The 18,585-nt window shown below is 42.2% G+C and overlaps 1 protein-coding gene across 1 annotated transcript; it reads left to right on the top strand.

Annotated features, from left to right (window-relative positions):
* Window positions 1–97: 97 nt before the first annotated feature.
* LOC124117333 (UV-stimulated scaffold protein A-like) lies at window positions 98–17,435 on the top strand. The gene is made up of 14 exons (XM_048387059.1): window positions 98–735; window positions 2,152–2,327; window positions 4,841–4,995; window positions 5,503–5,623; window positions 5,858–6,381; window positions 7,009–7,156; window positions 8,750–8,830; window positions 9,224–9,425; window positions 11,157–11,330; window positions 12,696–12,756; window positions 13,383–13,505; window positions 13,735–13,837; window positions 14,879–15,077; window positions 15,741–17,435. The coding sequence occupies exons 1-14, from the start codon at window positions 605–607 to the stop codon at window positions 15,835–15,837; spliced, it is 2,295 nt and encodes a 764-aa protein (XP_048243016.1). The 5' UTR covers window positions 98–604; the 3' UTR covers window positions 15,838–17,435.
* Window positions 17,436–18,585: the final 1,150 nt, after the last annotated feature.

Here is an 18,585-nt window from a genome sequence, read left to right as displayed (position 1 = left end):
TTTTACTCAAATTATACTATATCTGTTGTGTGATCAAAACAGTCATTTTATCTTCCTCTCAGGTTAAAATCTTGCCGAAATAAGAACGACAATTGTAAACGGGAGAATAGTTTCCGGTTCCGTTGTGAAATAGTAAATATTGCTGAGAAAGTGGTTTGCAGTCCTGAAACCAGAGCCTTGGTGAATTAGAGAGATTATTATGTTCTTCATAAACTTCTCACTTAGTTAGCCTGATTTTCGAGACCAGTATGTGAACCTACGCGCAATTTTTATTTGGATTTTATAGGGTAAACGTGGTAAATGGATGTAAACAAACGATATTGTTGATGCGACAGTGAAAAGAGACCTAGTTGGATATGTTGGCAAGGACTAAGGACCACTGCTCTTCTGTGTATCCATTCTCAGCCTAGGTCTCGTTGTGTGAAACCGGGACATTGTCAATTATTGATTGACCTTTTTCGAAATTTTAGTAATAGATTGATATGTAACGACTAACGAGGCCTATTTTTTGGCAAACCTTCAACAGTAGCAAATTCTGTTTTCTGGCATGGAAAATATTAGGACAATTTCCTGTGTAAGTTTGGATATTTGTTAGTTTACGACAATGGAGGGCGTGGAGGAGTGCCTGGATGATTCCCTCCGTGTGGAGATGGAGAAATGTGTGCAGAAACTCACCATGTCAGGGAAACCAAAGCTTGACACTGATGTCATGAAACAGTTCAAGAAAATATGCAAGTAAGTTCAGCATGTTCATGGTTGTATTCTTGTTTTAGAATGTCAGTGGCAAGGTTATGATCATGATGGCATGGTTGAAACGAGTTCCAGGTGATAATGATTCCACTGCAGATAATCAATTCATCCTGTGTCATACTGTTTTATTGTGCCTGCAACATTCAGTCTACCCTGTGTCATGTTACAGGCAGATCTCACACACTGGTATCCTAGCATAGAGCCGGACTACAAAATCTGATGGAACCTAGTGCTCAAGTTAATAAATAGTTGGTGATATTGGATTGTATAAAACCACAGCACCGATGCCTGAAGCATGTGAAGAGCACACCAAAGAAGTCATACTTTTCAAAAAAATGTTTGTTATGAACTAATGAAGTAATCATGGTAATAAATGAATTGTGATGCTAGCTATGCACACGTGAACTGGACGAAGAGATAGGAAATGAACATAGAAGAAACAGCACGAAATAAAATTGACAAAATAATAATGATAAACCTGGGGTTTCAGAAACTGAAAAGGATACTATTATTAATCTGAGAGAACTTGATGAAATGTAAGAGGGCAAACATAGTTGTTATTTTGTAGTTCATGGTCGAATGACATTTAACGAGATCGAGGGTGTATCAAAAGTATTGAACTTATAGCAAACTTTAAAAAAACATGCCCAACATATCCAAAAGGGCACACCTAGCATGCCTAAACATTTTTAATGAATGCCCCTGTCAAACGTGCAAGAAAACACATTTCTTTCTCTGTAGTTGTGACAGTTGTCAGGCAATAATCCTGTCATTGTCATGAAGAATAGCTATCTGTTGTGGACATGGTGGAGTTGATCATGTTGATTGTACATAGAAAACATTGTTCTTGGATTACCATGACAACTGCATCCTCCTTGTTATGAAGAGTAACTATCTGTTATGGAAACCACCTCCATGGTCCAGTGGTAGAGCAGAAGGTTGGGGGTTCGATCCCCGGCCGTGTTATACTAAAAGAGGCCAAAAGATGGTACTTGTTGTTACCCTGTCTTGCACTCGGCATTAACATGATTAAGAGGATAAAGCAAGGACCGGTAGGCTCGGCGTCTGTATACTGTGTCAGAGAGGGGTATTCATGTTAAACTGCAGCATGGTATCTCAGTGGGCTAGTACTATAAGATAGACATTAGTCTAGGTTTATTCAAGCAGCCACACACACACACGAGTGCATATGTACGTTGCGATGTTAAACCCCATGTCACCTCACCTATTGTACATAGAAAATGTCATTCTTGGACAACCATGACAACCACACCGTCCCTTACCATGCTTACTCCCTACCGTGCCTTCCATGTATGCTGGTTAGTAGACATGTTACCATGGTTATACTCTTCCTTTCCTGAACAGTTTTGTCATCTTTTGTTTGTGTTCTCTTTTTTTCAGAAAGTCCAACACCTATGTGAAGCATGCCTACCACATCCTGATGATTGAACTTGAGAAGAACCATGCTGAGGTCCGACTCTCCACCTTCCAGATCATCGATGAACTCTTCAACCGATCTCATGAGTTCCGAGAACTACTCATCTCCAACCTCCAGGTCTTCATGGAACTCACAGTCGGTAAGAACTAATATGCTACTCACCATGATGACAGTCAGTCAGAATCTCAGACATTAATCTCAGTCAGTCAGACTCTCAGACATTACTCACTGTGCTGACAGTTGGCAAGACACTCAGACATTAATCTCAGTCAGTCAGTCAGTCAGTCAGACATTACTCACTGTGCTGACAGCCGGTAAGACACTCAGACATTAATCTCAGTCAGTCAGACTCTCAGACATTATTCACTGTGCTGTCAGCCGGTAAGACACTCAGACATTAATCTCAGTCAGTCAGACTCTCAGACATTACTCACTGTGTTGACAGCCGGTAAGACACTCAGACATTAATCTCAGTCAGTCAGACTCTCAGACATTATTCACTGTGCTGTCAGCCGGTAAGACACTCAGACATTAATCTCAGTCAGTCAGACTCTCAGACATTACTCACTGTGCTGACAGCCAGTAAGACCAGGGGTCCGGAAACCGTCATATGCGCCGGACATGTCCGATTTGGAATCTCAAATGTCCGGTTTAAAATATTGCTTACCGGACATTTAAATTTTTCTGTCCGGACATTTTAAAAAGTATTGTCCGGACATTCTTAAATTTTGACCGGACATGATCAACAGTTAGGACTGAGCAGTTTCTGTCTGCAGTTGTAACACAATGAATATTATCTACAATGACAAGCTTTGTTTGTTTTGATTGCTGTAAATACATCGTACCGACAATGATAGTCCAATCGGTCAATTACTGTAATAGGCAATAAACTGAGTTGACACTGATTAATCGAGGATTAATTACTGAGAACATCTTGTTAATTTGAGTAAAATGTGTTTACAACTGTACATAAATACCTTGCATCATCGATGTACCTCATTATCCTCACAATGCTACGATACGTAACCTCAGACAAGAAGCGAAAGCGTGACGACAGCCAGTTGACCGATGCAGATCAGTCGAGCGGATCTGCCAAACCCTCAAAGTCTGAATGATCATTTTGTAAGTCGTGGCTAACGACTTTCACTTGGTTGACATACAATGAGGATTTGCAGATTTTATTGTTTTCAGTAGCTAGTCGTATATTGAATCTTCTTTGACCGCCATTTTGCTTTCTGTGACGATCGATATCCAATTTTTTTTATGGTCAATAATTAAGTACAGATGAAAAAGTATTCAAATAACTATTGCTATCAACAATAGTTTAGGATTTATGATTATATTATCTGTCTTGTTTTTAAATAATCTTAAGTTTTAAAAAAACCTATTCCCGTGAGGTCACGTGATAACCAAATATGGGATAATAGTCTCGATCCAAATGTTACAACGCATACACTTGAGCAGACTCATGAATATTAATTAGACCGTTCGCAACGTTAACAGATCGTTATAATAACAGAAACAAACGTATGTTTTCCATATATATCTAAAATGATATTATTTGTTATTAATTGTCCGGTGAATTAAACAATTTAAATTTAAACAATTTATAATTCATCATATTATGAATACGTAACAACTTGTTATTTGTGTGTAAAAAGTCGTACTAAAATACGCTGTTCGAAGGGGGCGTGGCATAAATGTAAATGTCCGATTGGGATTTTAAATTTTCCGGACCCCTGGGTAAGACACTCAGACATTAATCTCAGTCAGTCAGACTCTCAGACATTATTCACTGTGCTGACAGCCGGTTAGACACTCAGACATTAATCTCAGTCAGTCAGACTCTCAGACATTATTCACTGTGCTGACAGCCGGTAAGACACTCAGACATTAATCTCAGTCAGTCAGACTCTCAGACATTACTCACTGTGCTGACTGCCGGTAAGACACTCAGACATTAATCTCAGTCAGTCAGACTCTCTCCTTTATCAGACAAAGACTATCACTTTTCGTAGATTAGTGATGAGAAGCTGCAGGTTATAGAGGAGATATTCAAAGGCAGACATCGCAGTAGTATTACCATGGTTATCTAATGATATTTACATGATTAATGCCTAACAAATAGATCTAAGTTCTACATTTGTTTTAAACTCGGCATGATTGCAAAATTAAAAAAATCACTTATACATTGAATAAGAAGTTGAAGGACCTTCAGTTGGTAGTGATAAAACTATTCACACACATCATGTAGATATATCAAACATAATTATGATTGCCACAGTTAGTACCAAGCATTTTGAGCTGCATTCGTAGTATCTTACAAACAGATTTATTTACTCCTGGGGGGCACGGGTGGCCCAGTTGTCTAACAATGTCTAAGGCGCCGCGATTCGCTGTGCAGAGTTGCGTCCCTTGGGCACGCCAGAAACCTATGATTGTGGGTTCGAATCCCGGTTCGCCCCGATTATGTTTCTAGGTTTGTCAGCACCATACCCGTGCTCGTGGGTTTCACCGAAGTGGTAAACGTCTGAGACCTGCATCACTTCGGGCTTTCCTCCCACATTAATCTGACACGTCGCGATATTACGAAATACTGATAAAGTGGCGTTAAACCCAACTCACTCACTCACTATTTACTCCTGATTATAGATACCAATCCAGAGATGCCTCTTCCGCCGCCAAAGCCAATTGCCCAGACACTGAAGAGGGAGACTTTGAAGGCCATCCAACAGTGGCAGGAGAAGTATGGTGATGCCTACAAGAAACTGACTTTAGGGTATCACTACCTTCGCAGCTGCAAGATGGTAAGTAGGGCTGGGACGAGTCTAAATCTACTGCCCGGGAACCCAACCTCCTATTACCTGACCCACCCGGGTACCCACTGTAGGTCTCAAGAGTTGGGTACAAAATGCATGATTGGGAATTGTTAGACCGGAGCCCTGGCAAAAAGTATTTAGATACATATATGAAACAACCTGGTCATGCGTTTACTGAAGTTGCCAGAAGCTTTATCCTTCTTCAGAATATGAAAGTCAGAAGGAATCTGTGCATAGACAGAAAGAAATGCAAACGTGACTTGTAGTGTAACCATGGAGTTCTAGATTTTTGTCATGAAACAATATATCACATACCTAACCACGGGTCCGGGTAGTCCTGTGGGTACCCTGGTCCTACTCAGTACCCACCCGACCCCAGTACCCGAGTAACCCATCCCAGCCCTTATGGTAAGAAAGAAAATTAGTCCGGTAAATTGAAATACTGTCCGTAGCTGCATTAAACAACTGACAACACTTCCAATGTACTTCCCCCAGGTGGATTTCAACGACATCCGGTCGAGGACAATAGCAGAGAGACGGCGTTCCGAGGAAAAAGAGAGACGAAAACAGAACATAATGCGAGTTCGCCTGGAGCGAGTGCTGCAAGATATTGAAGGTGAAGCTGCATGCATTGTTATAATGCATATTTGTCTGAATAGGTCATAATGGTTTGAAAGAAACATGATTGAAACATAAACATGCCAAAGACCCAGGTTTGATTCCCCAAATGAGTAAAATGTGTAAGTCCCTAAAAGGGAGTGTTCCATGAATGCTCTAGAAGTAAAACTATTTGATATTGTGAAGTAATGTTCATGTTGAAAGTAACCATTGACTCTATTTTCCCTTGAAGAGGGCGCCCCGGACATGGAGAACGCTGCAATGGAGGTGGAGAACTGTCTGCAGTTACTGCTGCCGGCTCCAGACAACTTCTTCATCTGTGATGATGACGATGATGACGACACGCCCGATAAATCAGGGGAGGCAGTTGCAGCCAGTGATCGGATCAAGCCAAATGAGGAGCAGGAAGGTGATAAGGGGCCAAAACTGTCTGAAAGTACATTAAAACATGAAGACAGTGTTGGCGCATCAGGCTCAACATCTCCATCTGCCACCAACACCAGTGAGCCAGCAGGGACGGCAACACAGGAGGCGGAGGAGGATGACGAGGATGACTTTGAGGACGTCCCAGATGCTGAAGGATTTGTACAAGCTCATGGCCTTGGGTCCCGCCAGTACAACATCTCCATTGATATGCAGGCCGTGGAGGCATTTGTGCAGGAGACGGACGACAACAAGGACATCTTTAATACCCTGAAGGACGCCATCTGTCTGATAGCCATCAAGTACATTCCCCTGGTGGGGCGGTGGCTCGAGGTAGGACACTGAGGGCTTTTGTCCCATAAAATGACATGTGGGGTTTCCAGCGCCCAAACATTTGTTCCATCACATGACGTGTGGGGTTTCCGGTACCCAAACGTTTGTCCCATAAAGTGACATATGTGGGTTTAAAGGGGCCAAACATTTGCCCCATACAATGGCGTGGGGTTTCATGTGGCCAAACATTTGTCTCATAAAATGACGTGGAATTTCAAGCGGCCAATCATTTGCCCTATACAATGACATGGGATTTTAGGCGGCCAAACATTTGACCCATACAATGACATGGGTTTCAGGTGGCCAATCATTTGCCCTATACAATGACGTGGGTTTAGGTGGCTAAACATTTTTCCCTTACAATGACATAGGGTTTTAGGCGGTCAAACATTTGCCCCATAAAATGACGTGGGGTTTTAGGAAGCCAAACATTTGCCCCATACAATGACATGGGTTTTAGGCAGCCAAACAATTGCCCAATAAAATGACAATTGGACAGTTGTTGTTTTCATGAAGATTTCATCATGTCCATACTCGCTCTATGAAGGTTCATACTCAATGAACTCACTCAAAGTGGAAGTCAATTCCTAAATAACATGCATGATTTATCAGAGGAATTGGTTTCAGATTTTGTCCAAGAATGGAGCCTCTGAAGCTGACATCAAGAGGATGATAGACCTGAAGAACAAATTGTTGTCCTCCAAGACCAAGTGTGATGAGCTCCAAGTCCTCCCAGCTGTTCAAGTTGGCAAGAAGAAGAGAAGTAACGACTCTGGTAGGTCACCACTGTTGATGTTGTGTTGCCTGTGTCAGTAGTTACAGCTCTAGTAGGTCACCAATGTTGATGTTGTGTTGCCTGTGTCAGTAGTTACAGCTCTAGTAGGTCACCAATGCTGATGTTGTGTTGACTGTGTCAGTAGTTACAGCTCTAGTAGGTCACCAACGCTGATGTTGTGTTGACTGTGTCAGTAGTTACAGCTCTGGTAGGTCACCACTGTTGATGTTGTGTTGCCTGTGTCAGTAGTTACAGCTCTAGTAGGTCACCAATGCTGATGTTGTGTTGACTGTGTCAGTAGTTACAGCTCTAGTAGGTCACCAACGCTGATGTTGTGTTGACTGTGTCAGTAGTTACAGCTCTAGTAGGTCACCAATGCTGATGTTGTGTTGACTGTGTCAGTAGTTACAGCTGTAGTAGGTCACCAATGCTGATGTTGTGTTGACTGTGTCAGTAGTAACAGCTCTAGTAGGTCACCAACGCTGATGTTGTGTTGACTGTGTCAGTAGTTACAGCTCTAGTAGGTCACCAATGTTGATGTTGTGTTGACTGTGTCAGTAGTTACAGCTGTAGTAGGTCACCAACGCTGATGTTGTGTTGACTGTGTCAGTAGTTACAGCTCTAGTAGGTCACCAATGTTGATGTTGTGTTGACTGTGTCAGTAGTTACAGCTCTAGTAGGTCACCAATGTTGATGTTGTGTTGCCTGTGTCAGTAGTTACAGCTCTAGTAGGTCACCAATGTTGATGTTGTGTTGACTGTGTCAGTAGTTACAGCTCTAGTAGGTCACCAATGCTGATGTTGTGTTGACTGTGTCAGTAGTTACAGTTCTAGTAGGTCACCAATGTTGATGTTGTGTTGCCTGTGTCAGTAGTTACAGCTCTAGTAGGTCACCAATGTTGATGTTGTGTTGACTGTGTCAGTAGTTACAGCTCTAGTAGGTCACCAATGCTGATGTTGTGTTGACTGTGTCCGTAGTTACAGTTCTAGTAGGTCACCAATGCTGATGTTGTGGTGCCTGTGTCAGTAGTTACAGCTCTAGTAGGTCACCAATGCTGATGTTGTGGTGCCTGTGTCAGTAGTTACAGCTCTAGTAGGTCACCAATGCTGATGTTGTGTTGACTGTGTCAGTAGTTACAGCTCTAGTAGGTCACCAATGCTGATGTTGTGTTGCTTGTGTCCATAGCAACAGCTCGATGATGAATAAGTAGCACCCAGTGTCTGAAATAACTGCCTGTCCGCCTGCCTGTGGCTGGTAACTTTTCTGTTAGGCTGTCGGAAATTCTGTCCACCTGCCCACCTGTCTTGCAGATATTTTTATGACTACTTACGTATTCAGTTTTATTATAACTGCTCGTAAATGTTCAAGTAATTGTTTGCAACTGAACCAAGACTTGATTTGTCTCTTATATTTCATGATATTTCAATATTTATAATGTCTGAAATGCAGGCAGGTAACTTTGAAGATGGGCAGGTAACATTAATGGGTCACCCACCCAACCGACTTGTTGGCTTTCAGAATTATTTCCAACACTGGTAGCACCTACACTGAGCATCATGCTGTCAGGAGTACCATCTGTTGATTCTCTTGTAGATGATGACGATGACTTCGAGGTGGTGCCAGAGAAGGAAGGCTATGAGCCAAACATCCCACAGCATCTGCGAGCTGAGTATGGTAAGTGTGTCAATGCTTTCAACTTTGGACCAGTAATAGACTGTATCCAGATCTTTAAACCATACATGACCACAAATAGCCTCATCATTGCTTACTCACACAATATGTAAGCTGAGTGGGCCAAAATCATCTCAAGTCTACCAGCCAAAAGTGACTTCATTTGAAATATGCATTTGTTCACCCAGTAAATGGGTACCCAGTAGGTTGAGATGGTGTGTCTGTTAATGTTCTAGCACTTCATAAGACAGCTTGGGTTGTTTATTCCCCACCAAGCTGAAAATTAAAATTGAGTGCACATAATCCATTGATCAGGGTGATAATGTTGAGCTATTAATCATGCTTAGGGTGTGGCTTTGGTGCATTATAAGATGAATGTACACATTATTATTGCAGGCCTGGAGCCCCAGCCGGAGTCGGTCGAGGAGAAGAAGAAAGCTCCCGAGAAGTTCATGGCACAGATGACTCCTCAGTTCTGGAGCATGTCCACTATCAAATCTATGACCAGCTACGCAGACCCAACGTCCAGGGAGGCCAACATCTCGCGCCTCAAGGGCCACCAGCAGAGTGACTCAACCGTGGGGTACAGTCCAGGAAGGTGAAGTTCACACACTGTACTGGATGGGATAGTCAGTCAGCTCAGTGATTCTCATGGTGGCTGCTCTTGGTGATAATTTGTACCATTGAACATTATAAGTTGTAGCAACCGCCTCCGTGGTCTAGTGGTAGAGCGGAAGGTCCGGGGTTCAATCCCCAACCACGTCATACCAAAAGACATTAAAAGGTGGTACTTGTTGTTATCCTGTCTGGCGCTCGGCATTAAGGGCTAAACAAGGACTGGTTGGCTCGGAGTCAGTATACTGTGTCTGAGTGGGGTATTCATGTTGAACTGCGGCATGGTTTCTCAGTGAGCTAGCACTATAAATTGGCATCAGTCCGGACTAGTACAAGCAGCCACACAAACACACCGACACACACGTACATTCACGTCACTATATAAATGCAGTAATCTTGGACGTGACGTTAAACCCCATTTCACCTCACCTATAAGTTGTAGCAGGATGACGAGGGGTATGTGGGGTTTTATGCTTCCCACGTTAGATTTTGGCTCCTTCATCTGTTGTCAATTGGGGGCACGGGTGGCTAGTCGTCTAAGACGCCGCGATTGGCTGTGCAGAGTTGCTTCCCTTGGGCACACCAGAAACCTATGGTTATGGGTTCGAATCCCGGTTCACCCCGATTATGTTTCTAGGTTTGTCAGCACCGTACCTGTGCTTGTGGGTTTCACCGAAGTGGTACACGTCTGAGACCTGCAACACTTCGGGCTTTCCTCCCACATTAAGCTGACACGCCGTGATATAACTGGAATACTGTTAAAAGCGGCGTTAAACCCAACTCACTCACTCACTCTGTTGTCAGTTTTCAGCCCAGGTCTAGATACTGTAATGTTGTGTATCTGAGATGTTGTCTCTGTATTTCTGTGTACTTACGGTAACATTTAACTGTGAGTAATGGTTCGCTTGATAAACATCATCAAATTTATTAAAAACAAATTGATGTTTGAACAACTTGATATTGCGTGGGCTGCCACTTTGCCTGTCTATGTTTAATAACCTGATACATTGAGTCTTGCATGACGTTCACAGATTCATCATGAGAGTGTTTAGTAGTAGCTTTAAATACGGTGATGGAAGATGGTCTCACACACCTCTCTGCCTAAACTGGTATCACACTTCTGACTTATGTTTCATCAAAAATCTCATTCAGTCAGATCTTTTACCTCAATACCATATCTCTCTTCATAAAGATCTGACAGCATCTCCACAGCTAGGCACTTCAGGTGAACCAAGAGCAAAATTTGACCATTCTCCCCCCCCCCCCCCCCCCCCCCCATCAAAATAAAGGGTTTTGTAGCCAATCTGATGTAAGATTTCTAAAACGAGTCATCTTCAATTCTTTACTGCCTAAATTGGGGAATTTTGAGTTCTATCTCAGTCACAAAACAGCCTGAGAACACATATACTCTCCATCGAAACTGTTTTGGATGTGATGCCAATGGCTCACAAGTGATAGGATGCAAAAAGTATGCAATATGATAGCGCAGCATTATTTTTTCGCATACAAATTTCCTCGATAATATTCTTTTTGAGACCTAGAAATAAGTTGTTGATCTGAATGCTTTGCTCATTTGTTACCATGGTTACAGGAATTTAGAAGCATTGACTGATTAGTTGTCCCCCTGACACGGCTGCCTTAGAGCTGTCTTTAGATCTTTATGCAGAGAGGTATTATAAAGATTTTATTTGCTACGGATCAAATTTAAATTCAGGTCGAAGCATCCTCTGGCTGGCATATCAAGGGAGACAAGCGAGTCAGGCCCCAGCACATCAGGGAAGACAACTCCAGCTAAGAAGGCTCGAGCTGATGCTCCGGTTGTGCCGTTTGGCGCCGACCTTGCTTGCTGGGATAACCCCGACGCGATAGAAGCTCCTGTCATGATCAAGTAGGAGTCTCATGCTGTCCTCCTCAGGCTTACAAAAACAGAAAGAATCGGTTCTCAGGCAAAGACTTTTGAAAATATGGTGTGGGCAGGCGGGTTGGTTTTTTTGTGTTTTTTTGGTCCAAACTAGTAAGTTTTGTTTGTTGTTTAACGCCACACTCAGCAATATTCCAGCTATATGGCAGCGGTCTGTAAATAATCGAGTCTGGACCAGACAATCCGATGATTGATATCATGAGCATCGATCCACGCAATTGGGATCAATGACATGCATCAACCAAGTCAGAGAGCCTGACCACCCGATACCGTTAGTCGCCTCTTACAACAAGCATAGTTACATTTTACGGCAAGCATGGGTTGCTGAAGACCTATTCTACCCTGAATCTTTCCAAACTAGTATGTAACCAAATAAACAGTTGTGTACCATCAACCGCGGGAAGAGTCTCCCTACATAAACAAGCATACAAACTCCTATTGAGGCCGTGACCATAACACGAGATGCACAGTAAAGCACTGCATATGTAAAGGGATGTCAGTGTGTGCTATTTTGGATTGCATTGTTTTTATAAAGTAGTAGGATTTTTTGATTTTTTTAACATTGAAATAAAAACGAAACATGCGACAGACTTTATGATGATGCGGGCGGTGCCTGAGAACCAAGACTAGTATTTTTTTAGCCTTACTTGTGTTCAATGCTTAACTTTGTTGTGCGGTACAGTAACTGTAGCTGAAGTGGATTAATTTAATTAAAATTTAGTAAACTAGAAGTCATGAGGAAAGAAGACTTTCCTTTTGGGCTGAATTCAAGATGAGTTAGAAGTATGTATACATGGTGTAAGACATCATCAATATTTTACAATCACAGGTTTGTTTGTTTGTTGTGCTATGCCACACTCAGCAATATTTTAGCTGCATGACGGTAAATAATAATCAAGTCTGGACCAGACAATCCATTGATTGATAGCATGAGCATCAACGTATGCAAATAGGATAAGATGACATGCAACAACCGAAACAAACAAACACCAGATCCTGTCAGTAGCATGGGTTTCTGAAGACCAATTCTAACCTGGATCTTTATTTGGGGGTGTGTGGGGGGGTGTATGTGTGTATGTGTGTGTTGGGGGGTGGGTGGGGGGGGTAGTTAAGAGAGATGCCACTGTGTGCTCTGATCTATGACTGCTCAGATTACATTTCAGCAGAGGCATTTATCTCTCCCCCTGGCAACATTGGGCTAAGCCTTGCAACCATTGGCTCAGCACTCATTGCCTTAAAGTCAGGCAGTGGTCGAGTTGGCCAGAGGTACAAAGCAGCTACAAGCCTGTTAAGTATGGACAATGGATGTAAGATGCCCCTATGATGTTGCAGGTACGACTCTCTCCATCGGTTCTGGGTGCCGCCAGAGTCTGAAACTGAGAAGCCTAATGCTGTGAGTCCTCATTTGACATTTTTGTCATAAACCCCCAACATTCTATACTTACCCCAAGTCTGAAGCGGTCAGAAATCAGGTTGAGAATACATTTATCACCATGATCAAGATGATCAGTACATGGTTCAGATGACAGGGTGTGAAATCATGAAACATTGCACCATTACTGGCAGTCAAAGGGAGGTAACTCGCCGTGACACAGTATGTGTGTCATTCTCACCATGTTAAGATGCCTTAAAAATATGCTATCAAGGTTAATTTTAATGCAGTTATGTGTATAGATTGAGGGATTATCTAACCATGCTACAATGACCCTAATATGGTATTGTTTCTCTCAACATTAAGTTTGTTTGTTTGTTGTTTAGCGCTGCACTCAGCAATATTCCAGCTATATGACGGTGGTCTGTAAATAATGGTCTGGACCAGACAATCCAGTGATTGACATCATGAGCATCTATCAACACAATTGGGATATGATGATATGCATCAACCACCCGATCCTGTTAGTCAACTATAAGTGTACATGCATTTCAGTTTGAACTTTCTGTGGTGAAAAACCGCACTTATCAACCTAATTAAACCTAAAATCCTAATTAATCAACTATAAATGTACATGAACATTTCAGTTAGATCTTGCTGCAGTGAAAAACCGAACGTTCCACTTCACGGGAACATTCGAACCTGTCAAGTGGAAGTGCAGAGCACCCATGGCCACTGGCGGACTTTGTGAGAGAATGGACAGGGTCAAGGTGAGAAAGTTCAAGGTCACACCGAGGTCAAGGTCAGATTTCGCAAGCTTTTTTAAACTGGGAATTAGGAGTAAATGTGTAGTTTTTCACTATATTGATAATTCTATTTGAATACCATGAACTTGTGTTGTAAGTGTTTGCTGAAATATAGCACAAACTGACAGAATATAACTGAAAATATGGGTAGATACACTGTCTGTAAAGTAATTCCTGTTTTTATTCCTTGCAGTGTCCGTTCCATGGAAAGGTGATTGCACGTGATGAAGAAGGGCGCCCGGCGCGTCTCAATGATGCGTTGGAGATTGCCAAGCAAGCAGAGAAGAATGCTGAGGGTATGTTAGATTCAGTGGTGGATTTGTTTTGGTTGATGTTGTGTAACGCTGCACTCAACAATATTCCATTCTGTAAATAATCAAATCTGGACCAAATCCTTAAAAATTAACAAAATTGTTTGAAAAACCTGAATGTACTTTTTAATAAAGTTTTATTTATGATTTATAACAGTGATAGATTTGTATGCCAAAAGCCATGAAGAATTCATGACAGACTTAATTTGTTTTATTTGTTGGTTGTGAAAATCAATCTTGAACATTTGGGATGTTCATATTTCTTTTATGGTCTTTTGACTACTATATGGTATGCTGGATTTAAAGAAATATTGACAACTATGGCTAATAACTCACCTAAATAAGCCTTGAAAATGGCAGTTGAAAGGCATGAAAAGGCCTTGAATGTTAGTGTTGCATTTCTGTATAAGTGAGTGAGTTGGGTTTAACGCCGCTTTTAACAGTATTACAGTTATATCACGGCGTGTCAGCTTAATGTCGGAGGAAAGCCCAAAGTGATGCAGGTCTCAGACGTTTACCACTTCTGTGAAACCCAAGAGCACGGGTATGGTGCTGACAAACCTAGAAACATAATCGGGACGAACTGGGATTCGAACCCACAATCATAGGTTTCTGGCTTGCTCAAGGGACGCAACACTGCACAGCGAATCGCGGCGCCAGAGACGACTGAGCCACCCGTGCCCCCGCATATCTGTATAAACCTTAGAAACACTGCTTTGTTGTGGGCTTGAATATAGCATTACTATTGCTTTTGAAAAAAAGTTACTGTTGTTTTGTAATTCCCTTAAAAAAGTATTTAAATTTGTATGACACATGGTACTACCAAGCTCTGTTCCTCCTGATAGTGGAAGGTAGGTGGTACAATTTCCCTGGACATGTAATACCAAAGGACATAAAAAGATGGTACTTTTTGTTACCTTGCCTGGTGCTCGGTAAGCAACCACAGGTGCATTCACATCTGTGTATGAGTTTAACAATCTTTAACGAGATGTTAAACTCCACCTCACCTTACCTCTCTGTTCCCAGAGCAAGTGCCTGATTGGCAGGACCCACAGCTGCTACGAGAAATCGAGGCTAGCACTGGCCTTGACCTGCAGCTAAAAAAATATAAGGACAAAGGCAAGGGCAAAGGTAAAGGAAAGAAGAAAAAGTATGGCAGCTTGACAGACATTGACAAGATTAAGGATACCAGCAGATCCCGCCTGGAGAGGAAGGTCTTCAATGCGTGAGTGTCTACACTGTCTACACTATCATCACTGTCTTCACTGTCTGCACTGGCTAAACTATCACAAATGTTGTCATTGTCTACACGATCATCACTGTCAAGTAGAATATTATCGTTGGGAAGACAAGTTTTGTTTGTTTGTTTGTTGTTTAATGCCGCACTCAGCAATATTCCAGCTACATGACGGCAGTCTGTAAAGAATCGAATCTGGACCAGACAATCCAGTGATTGACATCATGAGCATCGATCCACACAATTGGGATACGATGACATACATCAAGCCATTCAGCGAGCCTGACCACCTGATCCCGTTAGTCGTCTCTTACAACAAGCATAGTCGCATTTTAGGGCAAGCCTGGGTTGCTGAAGACCTATTCTACCCCGGATCTTCATGGGTTTGTAGCCAAGTGGTTAAAGTGTTTCCTTGTCTTCCAGAAGAGCAGGTTTGATTCCCTGCATGGTGACAATGTGTGGTCATGATATGGCAGAAATGTTGCTAAAAGTGGCATAAAAGGTTTCTCGCTTCAACACGAGTTGGACATACACTAGGTACATTTGACCAGTTTGACTTTTTACATTGTGTGTCATTCTCATCCATGTCGTGATAGATGAAGGAGTATGGTCTGAAAACATGTTGTTGATGTAGAACTGCTGATGTTTCAGGTCGGCGGTGAGGCGTGTGACGTCACGGATGGATGCAGCTGACTACCGGCGTGTCCGTGACAAGTTTGGAAACCAATTCAATTATTCACTCTCATAGATTTAACAGAGTTAACAGAGTATGGTACAGTATAACTTACACTTGGAGCTTATGTCCAGTCAGAGCATCGTTCACAAGATTGTGAAAGTATAAGTTCCAATGTGTTTTCTAATCATTCGACCTCCAAAAGGTTAACAGGGGCCATTCTGAACAAAACCATCATCCTTGCCTCGCTTCAACATGTTCAATGGGATAAACATTTGAAATGGAACAGACTTTCCATGGCCCATGGGAAGTACTGCCATACTATCTCAGGTATATTTTAGACATTCAGGAATTTTCGAGGCACGGGTGGACCAGTTGTCTAAGGCACCGCAGAGTTGCATCCCTTGGGCACACCAGAAACCTATGTTTCTGGGTTCGAATCTGGGTTTGCCCAATTATGTTTCCAGGTTTGTCAGCACCATACCCGTGCTCGTGGGTTTCACCAAAGTGGTAAACGTCTGAGATCTGCCGACATACCGTGATATAACTGGAATAATGTTAAAAGCAGCGTGAAACCCAATTCATTCACTCACTATGTCCATAGACTTTTGAGTTACACACAGAGTTCATAGCATAGCCCACGAGGTTGAACAAGAACATGGAGACGCCATGATGTAACTGCTTGTCAGTTCAAAGTGGCATTAAAACAAGAAAGAAACAAGAACAGCGGAAGTAATCAGAATGTAGGGCATTCCACAGGCAGCAAATAACAGACATGTCTTTAAGTGGCCTTAATCTGTTATCGTAGCAGCTGTTATCTCCTTGCATCCCTGTTTCATCAACTTGTGTATCCTCAGCAACCCATGCTTGCCATAAAAGGCGACCATGCTTGTCGCAAGAGATAACTAGCAGGATCGTGTTGTCAGTCTCGCTGACTTGGTTGATGCATGTCATCGATCTTAATTGCGTGGATAGATGCTCATGATGTCAATCACTGGATTGTCTGGTCCAGACTTGATTATCTACAGACCGCCGTCATATAGCTGGAATATTGCTGAGTGCAGCGTTAAACAACAAACAAACAAACAAACTTTTTATTAATCAGCCACCATATCTAAATTAATTATTACAGTTATTATTTCATGAAAATGAGATTTTGGAGAAAATTAATCCAAACGTTTGATGCCATGTATCTCTGCAATACATTTGAGTGAGTGAGTGAGTGAGTATGGTTTTACGCCGCTTTTAGCTATATTCCAGCAATATCACGGCGGGGGACACCAGAAATGGGCTTCACACATTGTACCCATGTCAGGAATCGAGCCCGGGTCTTCGGCGTGACGAGCGAACGCTTTAACCACTAGGCTACCCGACCGCCCGCAATACATATGAGTTGTTGCTTGTATACTTTATTTTTATGTTCCTAAGATACTGTAGTTTTAAAGCATAACAAGAAGTCATAATGTGATTTTTCACCCATAAGGTCCCTTATTTCATGGTGGGTCACATAATACTATGTCATCGTAATTAAGTCTGTAGATCATTGTTGTTGTTGTTGTTGTTGTAGATGATTGTTGTTGTGTGTGTTCTATGTGTATTTATTGAATCATATCATGTTAGGAACCAGAACATGAACTCATAATTTTTATTTGTAAATAAAATCAAGCTGACTATAAATATATTGTGCATTTCATTTCTCTTGGCAATATCTGACCTATAGTTCCATCGTAATGAAGGACCCTTGAAGATCAGGGGTAGAATAGGTGTTCAGCAAGCAATGCTTGCTGTAAAAGGCGACTATGCTTGTCGTAAGAGGCGACTAACGAGACCAGGTGGTCAGGCTCGTCACTTGGTTGATACATGGATTGTGTCTCAATTGCGTGGATCGATGCTTATGATGTCAATCACTGGATTGTCTGGTCCAAACTTGATTATTTACAGACTTCCGTCACATAGCTGGAATATTGCTGAGTGTGGCGTTAAACAACAAATAACAATTACATTGTTACACTGTTACATTGCCTGGATAGGGACAGACTTGCACTCTAACAGTCTTGGGTGTGTCCGTTTTTGACACCTGCAGGAAATACTGCACATCTGCATCAAACACTTGCATCACACACCAGTAGCCCTCACATGAATCACACACTTGTATCCAACCCCTGCATCAAACATAAGACACCTCAGTACGAGGGAATGGTTAAAGGGGGGATGTTGTGTTTCAGCATAAAATGAGTATTTCGGTTTGTACTGGATAAGAAAGTCTATGGTGTTTTGTCCGTATTTTAGGGTACCGGATGTTATACTTCGACCATGCGCAGTGAGATTCTGTACTTAGATGCCTGTGAATGAAAGTTGGGTCACCTGGAATTGTGTTGAGTGTTTTTTTCCTGGAAGTTAAATCTGTGCCATCAGGGCAGTACAACCCCGAAGCCCGAGTTCGTTCCCTACATGGGTACAATATGTGAAGCCCATTCCTTGTGTTCCCCTCTCGTGATATGGCTGGAACACTCACTCACTCATTCAACCATCTTCAACCAGGGAGTTAACTGGCTTTCGAAGTTCAGTTTCAACCCTTGCCAAACAAGTCTGGAATTTCTGGGCTCGATCATAGCGTCACCAGTGGCTATTACGAGTTATTTGCTTTCTATGTCCCTATTAACTAATCAGATTCTACCTCTCATATCACTTGCATTTGCTTCAAAACAACATGCCGGCGCCCAGTCAAGACCATCTATAATAAAATCTTTATTGTACTAAAACGGATTTTCCCTCGCGAAGCGTGTCATATCACTTGAGCACCTTGATAAAGAACATGAAAGG

Source organism: Haliotis rufescens, unplaced genomic scaffold (genome assembly GCF_023055435.1).
Source record: "Haliotis rufescens isolate VD_foot unplaced genomic scaffold, xgHalRufe1.0.p SCAF_64, whole genome shotgun sequence".
Classification (NCBI taxonomy): Eukaryota; Metazoa; Mollusca; class Gastropoda; order Lepetellida; family Haliotidae; genus Haliotis; species Haliotis rufescens.
This window is presented reverse-complemented; position numbering and strand designations above follow the sequence as displayed.